At 43.4% G+C, this 13007-nt stretch overlaps 1 protein-coding gene across 2 annotated transcripts in view; it reads left to right on the forward strand.

Annotated features, from left to right (window-relative positions):
• CDK5RAP1 (CDK5 regulatory subunit associated protein 1) overlaps positions 1-13007 on the forward strand; it is a 39432-nt gene continuing 26425 nt past the window's right edge. Inside the window, exons 1-7 of one of the 2 annotated variants that reach the window (XM_039248671.1) lie at positions 1-94; positions 3343-3658; positions 5392-5495; positions 6016-6050; positions 7269-7369; positions 10032-10242; positions 11679-11799. In XM_039248671.1, coding sequence (XP_039104602.1) covers positions 3367-3658; positions 5392-5495; positions 6016-6050; positions 7269-7369; positions 10032-10242; positions 11679-11799 — 864 coding nt within the window. In that variant the 5' untranslated portion in view covers positions 1-94; positions 3343-3366. The remainder of the gene's footprint in view (positions 95-3342; positions 3659-5391; positions 5496-6015; positions 6051-7268; positions 7370-10031; positions 10243-11678; positions 11800-13007) is intronic. The other variant, XM_039248672.1, reaches the window with a different exon arrangement.

Raw genomic sequence — 13007 nt, forward strand, 5'->3', positions numbered from 1 at the left:
CGCGCGCTCCGCGGAGGCGGAAGGCTGAGGCGGGGACCCAAGCCGCCAGAGGGGAGCGTCTGTTGCTGGATGCTGGGCTTTCGGGCTGCGGGAGGTGAGCGGCCTGGGTTGAGGGGGCCCGTGCTTGGGGCAGGAGGGCGGCGGGGCCCCGCAGGTGCGCGGCGTTCAAGGGGAGACGGCGCGGGCCCTTGAGTCAGGCTGTCGGGGCTCGCGCCCAGCCCCGCTGCCTGCTCGCCTGTGACCTTGGGCGAGTCACCTCCCTTGCCCCCGAGCCTTAGTCTCGTCACCTGTGACGTGGGGATGCTAGAACCTGCTCCACACTGCTGCTGTGAGGATTAAATAGTGTAGTCCGTGGGAAGGGCCAGCACCGCGCCTGAAGCGTTGAACTACCCGACAAAATGTTTGGGGTGTTTTATCGTCTATGGTTCACTTTTGTTGAGATGAGGCTGCCGTCTTAACGTTATTGCCGACTACCACTTTTTGAGCCTTACTCCCTACCTACCCCCTACATTGTGTTGTGCAGACATTTTATTTGCGTTATCACGTTTGAGATAGGCATTGTTGAGAAATGGAGAGTTTTGTTTTGTTTTTTTTTTACAAATAGTTTATTGTCAAATTGGTTTGACATAACACCCAGTGCTCATCCCCACAAATGCCCTCCTCCATGCCCATCTCCCCCCCCCCCCATCCATCAGTCCTCAGTTTTTGTCAGCATTCAAGTGTCTCTCATGGTTTGCCTCTCTCCCTTTCCCCCACCATTTCCCCCCTTCTTCTCCCCCATGGTCCTCCGTTAAGTTCCTCCTAATCCTCCTATACGTGCAAACATGATATTTGTCCTTCTCTGCCTGACTTACTTCACTAAGCATAACACCCTCAAGGTGCATCCATGTTGCTACACATGGCCAGATTTCATTGTTTCTCATTGCCATGTAGTATTCCATGGTATAGATAAACCACATCTTCTTGATCCATTTGTCCGTTGATGGACACTTAGGCTCTTCCATGTTTTAGCTATTGTTGAGAGTGCTGCTGTGAACATTGGGGTACATGTGCTTCTATGCATCAGCAGAGAAATGGAGGGTTTAAAGAGCAGCCAAGGTGCCCAGGGTTACCCGGCTAGGCTGCATTTGGGTCAGACTACAAGCCCAGAACCCATGCCCTTAACTGTATTGCTCTATACCTCCCAGGAAGGGGAGTGTGGGCTGCAAATGTGCAGTTACTGAAGACTTACTGTAAGTCAGTTGGGTTTTTAATATTTCCTTAATCATCACAATGCCTCTGGGACATAGGTACTACTTTTTATCCTTTTTTTTACAGATGTGGAATTGGCAGCTCAGAGATGGGAATTTGACTTGCCTGAGGTCACACAGCAAGTAAGGGGCAGAGAAGAGTGACTTAAGGCTCCCACTAAATGCCTGCTGTTCTCTGATACTTGAGTATAGGTTAGCATTGCTCCTGCCTAAAGTGCTGGTAGCATATATGGCAGGTGATCAAGTTCAAGAGGTCACCGGCCAAGTCTACTTGTTTTACATGTACAGCTCCTGCCAGAAGGCCGTTACTGAATGGTGGGAGACACTAGGATGTAGAAATGAATGAGACTTGCTCCCTACTTTTAGGGACCTCTCTGCCTGCAAGGGATGGGAGAAGTGTAGGTAGTGATTAACAGCAAAGCGTAATGGGTCTTGAGTTGGAGATTCGAAGGAGGCTTTGGGAACCCAGAGGAGGACTGCAGCTTTGACTTTGAGGATACAGGCTTCCAGGAGGAAACAGGTCTAAAAAGCATAGGAGTTGGCTGAGTCAGTACGTAGAAGATATACTGGCAGAGAGAACAGCGTGTGTGAAAGCCTAGAAGCTAGTGAAGATCAGTACAGAAATGTCTGGTATGACTGGAGTGAGGCAGCCAGGCTGGAGACCCTGAAGGCTAAGGACATGCGGGGAGAAGTACGTATGTCTCCGTCTCCTGCTTCGAGTCACCTAGGTTCCTTCCTGGGAGGCAGCCACTGTTTCTTATGCATTCTATAGATACTGTGCTCATTTATAAGCATGGACCTTCATATTCCTCCCTTCCCCCACAGATTAAAGTATAGCATATTATAGAGACTACTGAGCACTTTGCTTTCTTGTTATTGCTGTGTATAGATTCAGCCTAATTTCCGACAGTTGCATTTTATCCCCTTGTAAGGATGTACCATGTCTTATTTAAGCAGTCCCCTTTTGATGACATTTAGATCTTTTCCATTCTTTTGCTATCAGAAACACTGCTGCATTGAATATCCTTATACACGGGTCATTTTGTACATGTAAGACTGCGTCTGTAGGATAAATTATCTAGGAATGGAACTGCTTGGTCAAAGGGTTTGAGTGTGTAATTAAAAAAAAAATTTTTTTTAAACATCTTATTTCTGAGAGAGAGAGAGAGACTGCGTGAGAAGGGGAGGTCAGAGAGAGAGGGAGACACAGAATCCGAAACAGGCTCCAGGCTCTGAGCTAGCTGTCAGCACAGAGCCAGACGCAGGGCTCGAACCCACAAACTGTGAGATCATGACCTCAGCCAAAGTCTGCCGCCAACCGACTGAGCCACCCAAGCGCCCCTTGAGTGTGTAATTTTGATGCAAAGTGGCAAATCACCCTGTATAAAGATTTGCAGTTTTCTATCCCCCCAGCCATGTGTGAGGGGGCCTGGGTAGAAACTGTGAAGGCAGTAATTTGAGATTCTTTGGAGGGTGGGAGGAGTCACTGATCAGACATATGGTGCCCCATGTTAGATACTTTCCATCTGAAGGAACTCAAAGGAAGATGCCTCCAGACAGTGGTTTTCATAGAAATAGAAGGCATTGTAACAAGGTGGCTGGGGGAATGGGCTTTGTAGCTGTATAGACCTTCATCTGAGTCCTGGCTCTGTTGCTTAGGTGGGAGCTTAGGTAAGTTGCTCAGCCTCTCTGTGTCTGTTTCCTCATCTCTGAATGGGGGTAGTAATTGTGTCTATGTCTATTTGGCTGAGGATTTCTGTGAAGATTTAATGCATTATTACATGGAAAGCCCTTGAAGCTGTTCGTAGCACAAGATGCTACTTTGTTATTTTGTCACACCGTCTCATCTGATCTCTACCACCCCTTTGTTTTGAAAATTGCCTGGATTTGTATCTTATCTCTGGCACTCCTTTGTGTGATCTTGGGTAAGTTGCCCCAGTTTTTTTTTTTTTAAGCTATAAAATAGGGATAATATTAAGACTATCTTTTTCTTGGGTTTTGTGTATTAAATGTATTAATACACTGGAAGTGCTTATAGCATTGCCCTGTTATGTCGTGTTCAGTAAATGTTGGGATGCCTGTTCTTTTGCAGACGTTGGGCTGTTGATTTAGTGCCATGCATCCTTTACAGTGTGTCCTGCAAGTGCAGAGATGGGGACCCTTGGCTTCCATGTCCTGGGTGCTGCTCAGGACCTGCAGGGCGCATAGTAGTGTCCACGGAACCACATGTCCCAGTCCAGAGAGACAGCAGGAAGATGGAGTTCGGAAGGATTTCAGCTCTAGGCTGGCCATTGGCCCGACTTTTCAGCATTTTTTAAGAAGTGCTTTAGCTCCTCAAGAGAAGCCAGATGTGGAGGACCCACCTCCCTATCTCACAGTGGATGAACTTTCTGGGAGGCAGAGAAAAGGTTGGTTTTACTTTTCTTTTCCCTTTGGACTTCCTGCTTTGCTCTTTTCCAGCATCCATGACCTGATTGTTAATTGTTCTTTCATTGCAGACCCGGCTTTTCAGGGTTAATAGAATGGGAAGGCTGCTAGCTAATGGAATTGTCAGACTTTATCAAGTAACATTAATATAAAGAAACTCATACTTTTGGTCCATGTGACTGGGGGTGGAAGTCCTGGGGAGTTCTCTCTTTGGTACTTTTGGAAACCTTAGAGCCTCTGTTCTGATTTTTAGATCTAAGTTGTTAGACACCTTTCACAATTGGTGCTGTAGAAATTCACTTTTTATGCTTAAATAAAGGTTTTCTGAGAAAAACTTTGCGGTCAGTTAAAATACTTTTTCTCTCTTTCTTTGTCTTTGTCTTTGTCTTTTTCTTTTTCTTTTTCTTTTTCTTTTTCTTTTTCTTTTTCTTTTTCTTTTAAAGTTTATTTATTGGGGGAGAGAGAGAGCAAGAGCGAAAGCCAGCCAGCCTGGGAGGGACAGAGAGAGAGAGACAGAGGATCCAAAGCCGGCTCTGTGCTGACCAGAGAGCCTGATGCGGGGCTTGTACTCACAAACCGAGAGATCATGACCTGAGCTGAAGTCGGATGCTTAACTGACTGAGCCACCCAGGCACACCTTGCTGTTCTGAAAGCTTTGTGTAAGGGACTTCTGGGTGGCTCAGTTGGTTAAGCATCCGACTTGAGATTTCAGCTCAGGTCATGATCTCATGGGTCATGAGATTGAGACCCGTGTTGGGCCCTGTGCTCACAGTGCAGAGCCTGTTTGGGATTCCCTCTCTCCCTTTTTCTCTCTGCCTCTCCTGGATGCTTGCTCACATTCTCTCTCTCTTTTCTCTCTCTCAAATAAATAAACAGACATTAAAAAGAAGCTTTATGCATATGTGTTTTACATCATAATACAGCCATGCTTGCTTGCTTGCTTTTTTTTAAAGGTTTTATTTTTAAGTAATGTCTACCTCACCGTGGGGCTCAAACTTACACCTGGAGCTCAAGAGTCCCATGCTCTACTGACTGAGCCAACCAGGTGCCACAGTGTTTGCTTTCATTTAAGATGTTTGTTTGTAGTTTATATTTTATTTGTAGTAGGAAGTTACCTCATTTTTATTTTGTGGCTTTGTGTACCCTCCCGCCATTGCTGCTACTTTCAGAGGTGGAAGAACCTTATTTTGAGAAGAAGGAATATAATGGATTTAAACTTATTTTGGGGGCACCTGAATGGTTCGCTTCGTTTAGCCTCTGACTCTTGATCTCAGCTCAGGTCTTGAGCTCAGGGTTGTGAATTCAAGCCCCGTGCTGGGCTCCACACTAGGCATGGAGCCTACTTAAAAAATCTTTTTCCCCCAAGTTGATAACTCTATCAGTTAGTTCTCTCTTTTCTGTTTTTATAACCACATTGCCTTGATTCTCAGGTGCATGCTTCCCTGTGTTTTTAAATGACATGGCCTGTTATTATGTATGTATATATCACATATTTCTTTTGTTCTGAAAGGTTTTCATTAATTTGGCAGTACCTGTGTACCTCAGTTAATGGTATCTTAGAATTGAAGCAACGGGAAAAAACAGAATTGAGGCAGTTGGGGACTTAGTGGGTAACTAGTTGCCTCTGATATTTCTGGGGTATTTGGGAAAGAGACCTTTTGAGACATGTAGTCCCTTTTAGTGTGCCTACTGTGCAATCTTCCTCTTGTTGCAGTCTACCTGGAGACCTATGGCTGCCAGATGAATGTGAATGACACAGAGATAGCCTGGTCTGTCTTACAGAAGAGTGGCTACCTGCGTACCAGGAACCTCCAAGAGGTACGAGCGTTTCCTGCGTCCCTTGTTTCCTGGGCCTGGGTGAGACTCTGCATTTGTGCCAGTTCTTAGATGGAGCTTTAGAAATTGGGTATGGCCTGGTGAGAGTGAGTTTCCTTGAGTAAAGTGTGTACCATGGGACTGAGGTATATTTTTGTTCTGGTTATTTTTGAAACTTTTATGGTGGTGCTCATTTTTAGGCAAGGAACTAAGTTAAAAATGGGCTGTGAGTTGGAGGGGAATGGAGGAGTTAGTGTTTAATCTCTGTGCCCGACAGAGGAGATTTAGTTGGGGAACGTGAAATGATTCTGGGGCTTGATGGTGGTAATGATTGCACAGCAGTGTTAATGTACTTAATGTTACTGAACTGTACACTTAAAAATGGTTAAAATGGTAAGTTTTATGTGTGTTTTTACCACAGTAGTAGTAATAATAATAATTTAAAAAAGGCTGTGGGTAGTGATTCTACAAGGCAGTTTTCAAAGATCATAATTTTCCTTTTTTTCCCTTGCTTTCCACTCAGGCAGATGTGATCCTCCTTGTCACATGTTCTATCAGGTAGGAGTTTGTTCTTTACCTAGAGAGCGAATATATATATATATATTTTTTTAATGTTTTATTTATTTTTAGGAGAGAGAGACAGCGTGAGCAGGGGAGGGTCAGAGAGAGAGGGAGTCACAGACTGAAACAGGCTCCAGGCTCTGAGCTGGCAGTCAGCACAGAGCCCGACGCGGGGCTCGAACCCACGAACCGCGAGATCATGACCTAAGCGAAAGTCGGACGCTTAACCGACTAAGCCACCCGGGTGCCCCGAGAGCGAATATATTTTATGTCATAGTTAACAGTGCCAGGCTGGCCTACCTGTGGAGATGAGTCAGTGGACTTGCAGTTTTACAACAGTGGAGATAGCAGTGGTGGAACTGGGCTGACATTTGGTGAGCACGTACGGTGTATCCTCTCCTGTGCTGAGGACTACACATGCACTAACTAATTTAATTCTCACAACAGCCCTATGTGGTAGGTGCTATTATCAAACCCATTTTATAGATGAGGAATATGTTGAGGCACCCAGCTTTTCCTAAGGTTTCTATTGCAGGTAATGGCACATGTTTAGGGTGTAGCTCACATCATGAGGTTTAGGGTGTAGTCAGTGGCTGGGACAGGGTTCTCCTGAACAGAGAAGGGTGGCATCCATCAGAAGTGAACATATTCTTTTTCTTATCTTGTTTCTGTGTACAAGACACGTTTGTGTTAGTGTTTCCTTAGTGTTAATGTAATCCACCATTTTTGTTCGGAGTGTTTCTGCTGTTAGACACTGAACTAGATGGCTGTGGGAGAACCGAACCCTTCTCCATGGAGACTTGCTTTAAGGAGCTTAGTCTGATATGGGAACTAAGGCAGAGACACACATCTGGCAGAAAGTGCTATGTAAAAAACCAAACAATAAAAAAGAAGTTGCTAAGTATGGGGAAAAGTGTTGTTATAAGGCAGTTAAAGGGTGGACAGACCCTGTACCAGGTTTTGTGAAGTCAGTTCTGAGTTTGACTTAAAGGCTTGTCAGGTGTGGAGATATGTAGGAAGGGTGTCATTGCGGGGATGGTGAATTACAGCAAGTGGTGCTTCACTTGGCTCCCTGCCTATCTTCCCTTAACTTAGGAGGTAGATATTCATTTAAAGGGTTGAAGTTTCTTTTGATTTTATTTCCATTGCCTTACTCTTTTAACTTGTGGTATAGTTGATTTTCAGGTTCAGTTATACCTCTTTTGATCTTTGTAGGGAGAAGGCTGAACAGACCATCTGGAATCGTTTACATCAGCTTAAAGCCCTGAAGACAAAACGGCTCCGTTCCCGAGTGCCTCTGAGGATTGGGATTCTAGGTATCCGGTAATTTGGAGATTTTGTGTTTTGACACTTGGGCTCTATGAAATTTAAAAAAAAAGTTTTTTTAATGTTTATTGATTTTTGGGAGAGAAAGAGAGACAGAGTGTGAGTGGGGGAGGGGCAGAGAGAGAGGGAGACACAGAATCTGAAGCAGGTTCCAGGCTCTGAGCTGTCAGCACAGAGCTGCTTGTGGGGCTTGAACCCACGGACTGTGAGATCATGCCCTGAGCCGAAGTCAGATGCTTAATCAACTGAGCCACCCAGGCGCCCTGAAATGTTCTTTTTAAGTTTATTTATTTATTTTGAGAGAGATAGTACATGCGTGTGTAAATTGGGGAGGGGCAGAGAGGGAAAGAGAGAATCCCAAGCAGGCTCTGTGCTAATAGCACAGAGCCTGATGTAGGGTTTGCTCCCATGAACCTTGGGATCATGACTTGAGCTGAGCTCAACAGTTGGATGCTCAACTGACGAGCCACCCAGGTGCCCCTTCATGTAGCTTTACATGCTAGGGTTTCCATCAGATGCTGGATTCCCAGTGTTTGAAGAAATGTCATGCATCCCATGTAACCTTTGTACTTAATGTCAAAGGCTGTAGGATGAAATAAGATAAAGCTCATAAAAAGGGCTTTTCATAGTGCCTTGAGGTCATGGGTGCTCAGAATTTGGTCTGTCCTTCCTAGAGTCTAATGGGGCTGTTGGTGGCAGAGTTATGGACAGGAGAGAGTTTGGCATCTGAAGGAGCAGCATGAATTTACAGTGTAGGCACCTTTCATCTTGACTCCTGAGGTATAGCCACGTGAGGGTCTGGATCTGCACTGACCACTATGGTAGCCACTAGCCACATGTGGTTATTTAACTTTAACTAAAATTAAATAATATTAAAATTCACTTCTTTACTCTCACTAGCCACATATTGACTTTTCAGTAATCATACCAGTTTGGATAGCACAGGTAAAGAATATTTCTACCATTTTAGGAAGTTCTGTTGGACAGCTCTGATCTAGATAGCTGGAAAGCATATTTCAAAAATGAATATTCTGTACCCTCCTGGTCCCAGAATTTAATGTATCTAACTTTAAAACAGGCCATCCATTGTGGAATGATTAAATTAATTCTTCTTGATGAGTCAAAACATAGTTGGAGCATATCCTGTTAGATTAATGTACTAAAGTGATGTAGGAAGATGGAAGGATTAGCTGAAGTGTTTTGTTTCTTTTTTTATTTTTTAACGTTTATTTTTGAGAGACAGAGACTGAGTGTGAGCAGGAGAGGGACAGAGAGGGAGGCACAGTATCCCTAGCAGGCTCCAGACTCTGAGCTGTCAGCACAGAGCCTGACGCGTGGCTCGAACCCATGAACTGTGAGATCATGACCTGAGCTGAAGTTGGACACTGATCCAACTGAGCCACCCAGGTATCCCTGAAATGTTTTGTTTCATTTCAGTTCCTTCATTATAGAAGCCCCTGGCTATATCTTTGTTAGGAATTTCAGAAATCCTTAAAATATTTAGTTTTCTTATTGTGGTAAAATATATGTAATGTGAAATTTATTAATTGAACCCTTTTTTATTAAAATTTTTTTTTGATTTTTTATTTATTTCTGAGAGAGACAGCGTGAGCAGGGGAGGGTCAGAGAGAGAGAGAGACACAGAATCTGAAGCAGGCTCCAGGCTCTGAGCTAGCCGTAAGCACAGAGCCCAACATGGGGCTCGAACCCACTATCTGTGAGATCATGACCTGGGCCTAACCGAATGAGCCACCCAGGTGCCCTGAACCCTTTTTTAAATGTACAGTTCAGTGGCTTTAAAAAATATTCATATTGTTGTACAGCCATCACCACCATCCATTGCCATAACTTTTTCATCTTCCCCAACTGCAACTCTCTACCCATTAAATAGTTTCCCATTTCCCCTCTCACCTTAGCTCCTGGCAACTACCATTGTACTTTCTGCCTCTATGAATTTGATTACTCTCAGTAACTCATATAAATGGAATCATGCAATATTTGTCCTTTTGTGACTGGCTTATTTCATTTAGCACAGTGTCTTCAAGATTCATCCATATTTAGCATATGCCAGAATTTCCTTCCTTTTTAAGGCTGAATAATATTCTATTTTATGTATATACCATATCTGTTGATAGACACTAGGGTTGCTCTGCCTTTTGGCTATTGTGAATGATACTGCTACATAGGTGTATAACCAAGAATAGTTCTTTCTTTTTTTTAATGTTTATTTTTTTAGAGAGAGAGAGAGGCAGATTGAGGGGGACAGAAGATCTGAAGCAGGCTCTGTGCTGACAGCAGTGAGCCCAGTGTGAGGCTCAGACTCACCAAACCATGGGATCATGACCTGAACTGAAATCAAGAGTCAGACCCTTAACTGACTGAACCACCCAGGTGCCCCTGGATGATGGTTTAATTTGTTCTGAGCATTGAATTGATTTCTTTAGTTGCTTGCTTCTTTGGTTTTCTTGTTTAGGGAAATGCCCGTTCCAGTGCTATGGAAGTATGGGGCAAATTTGGGGAACGATGATCCTAGATCTTAGAGAAGTTTCTGTGCCCTGGTCTCTGATCCTAGCCCGAGCTAATCTGTACTGAGAAGAAACCATGAGACCGGATGCATTTACAAGCAGGTGCTTATTTTATTTCTTTCCCCAGGCTGCATGGCTGAGAGGTTGAAGGAAGAGATCCTCAACAGGGAGAAAATGGTGGATATTTTGGCTGGTCCAGATGCCTATCGGGACCTTCCTCGGCTGCTGGCTGTTGCCGAGTCAGGTCAACAAGCTGCCAATGTGCTGCTTTCTCTGGATGAGACCTATGCTGATGTTATGCCAGTCCAGACAAGCCCCAGTGCTACGTCAGCCTTCGTGTAAGATGCTGCCCAAGAGACAGGGAGTGAACTTCTCCTTTCTCACTCTGAAAATAATTTTAATTTTGCTACATTAAAACAAATTAACACGTGCATATAGGACAAAACATAAACAAAAAACTGATAAAGTCAGACTCCTTCACACCTTCCCTCCCCATTCTCTCAGGCCACCTCAGAGGCAGCCGAATTAGTAGTTTCTTACATAATCCTTCCAGGAATGTTCTTTGCATATCCATTCATATATGAAATACAGGATCTTTCCTACTGTTCTTTCTGTATTCTAATTTTTTACTGAAGAAAATATCTTCAGCTTTCCTTTTCCTTTTTTTCTTCCCCTGAACTTTAACTGAAGAAAAGTAGTAAAATCTGGTGACAAAATAGTTCATGTTTGTTGAAAAATATGTGGAAAAGATAGAAAAAACATAAGAAAGTAGGAGTCACCTATATACCAACCACCTAACAATGAACACTGTTATCATCTCGCTATATCATTCCTGTCCTTTCCTATGTATGTATGCTTTGTACCTGTGTTGTGAAAGTTGGCTCTTGATGTACTTGGTTTTATAACCTTATTTTAAATGGTGAAATATTTTAATTTTATCTAATTAAATTTTCTATGATAGAGATTGGCAAATCGGCAAAAAAAAATTACTGCCTGTTTTTCATAAATGCAGTTTTTTTGAAATATAGCCCATACTATTTGTTTATTGTCTGTGGTGTTTTGCCACTACAGTGGTAGAATTGAGTAGTTGTGACAGAGACCAAATGGTCTGTGAAGCCCAAAATATTTACTGTCTGTTTTTTTATGGAAAGTTTGTCAACCTCTGTCATTTTAATGGCCATCCCATACTTGTTGGAATGCTTATTAAAAACAATAGCTGATATTTATTTAACAGTTCTTCAGTGAACATCTTTAATATTCATAATTATTTCCTTAAGGTAGATTGAGGTTTTCATATATAGGATGCAAATGGAACAGAGTGATTTAACTTAGATACTTCATAATTGGATCAGGAATGAGTGAGAACTATGAAATCCTTTGCTTTAAATCTGAAGTTTCTCGCACACTTCATAAAATATATATTTTTCCTGGTATAAATGTAAAAAGTTCAAATAATGTTTTACATTTATGGCTACATTTTGTATTTACGAGGTACACTCCTGGTACATCTGCACCGCTTCCCTCACCACTGTGCTCCCTCAGGGTAACTTGAGGAGCTCTATCTGCCAGTTACAATGTGATTTATATCCTGTGAGTAGATACGGATTTTTAAAGATAAAAACTGTCTGCCTTAAAAATGTCTGATTGGTCCAATGTGAATATGGTGCCAAGAGGATTCTGAGCCAGAGGGTGATGTCAAGGGAGCTCTGACCTGCTCCTCGGGTGGGAGTGAGGTGTCCCATTCCTCTTACTAAGTTTTGGTGCTTTCCCCCAGGTCTATCATGCGAGGCTGTGACAATATGTGCAGCTACTGCATCGTCCCTTTCACTCGCGGCCGGGAGAGGAGTCGGCCTGTGGCTTCCATTCTAGAGGAAGTGAGGAAGCTTTCTGAGCAGGTGAAAAGTTCTGTCGGCTTTCATCTTACACGTGTGTTTTTAGGAGGATGAGGACAGCCTTTCTAGTTTCCCTGCCTGTCCTGTCTCTGAGCTGTAGAAGTTTAGAACCATACCTGGCCAGAAATACCTGGCTGAACATCTTTGATTTGCTGCCCATGTGAAGTTTGCTTCGGAGGCAGCACAGTGGAATGGAGAGAGCATGAGTTTACAATCAGATGGCCGAGTGTGAATTCTGCCTGCCCCATTCTCTGGTTTGGTGCCCTGCTGCAGGTCATTTAACTATCTTCTTTTAGTAATTTATTTATGAAAAAAATGTCTTTTTAAGTTTTGTTTACTTATTTTGAGAGAGAGAGAGAGACAGAAAGAGCATGGGCAGGAGAAGGGCAGAGAGAGGGAGAGAGAGAGAGAATCCCAAACAGGCTCCACAGTGTCAGTGCAGAGCCCAATGTGGGGCTTAGACTCACAAACTGTGAGATCATGACCTGAGCCGAAATCAGGAGTCAGATGCTTAACCCACTGAGCCACCCAGGTGCCCCCTAACTTTTCTTATAAACACAGTTTCCTAATTTATGAAAAGAAGATAACATAGTAACTTCTATTCTGGTATATTGGAAGGATTGTCCTAGTTTAAATGGTTTTTTGTTTTGTTTTTAAAGTAATCTCCACATCCAGCATGGGGCTCAAATTCACAACCTCAAGATTAAAGTCACATTTTTGGGGCACCTATGTGGTTCAATCGGTTGAGCATCAGACTCTTGATTTTGGCTCAGGTCATGATCCCAGGGTTGTGGGATTAAGCCCCACATTGGGCTCCATGCTGGGCATGGAGACTGCTTAAGCTTCCCTTTCTTTCTCAAATTAAAAAAAAAAAAGTCACATGCTCTACTGACTGGGCCAGCCAGCCACCCCCGTAGTTAAACATTTTTTTTAATGTTTATTTATTTATCTTGAGAGGAAGAGTGAGAGAGCAACAGTGTACACGCACAAGAGTGTAGGGGAGGGGGCAGAAAGAGAGAGAGAGAAAGAGAGAGAATTCCAAGCAGCCTCTGTGCTGTCAGTGCAGAGCCTCACATGGGAGTTCACTCATGAATTATGAGATCATGATCTGAGCCAAAATCAAGAGTTGAACGCTTAACCGGCTGAGCCACCCAGATGCCCCAGTTTAAATGCTCTTAAACTACCTGGCATACAGTAAGTTTTCAGAGAAT

The sequence above is a fragment of the Hyaena hyaena genome, unplaced genomic scaffold (genome assembly GCF_003009895.1).
Source record: "Hyaena hyaena isolate Hyena2069 unplaced genomic scaffold, ASM300989v1 scaffold_315, whole genome shotgun sequence".
NCBI classification, from domain to species: Eukaryota; Metazoa; Chordata; class Mammalia; order Carnivora; family Hyaenidae; genus Hyaena; species Hyaena hyaena.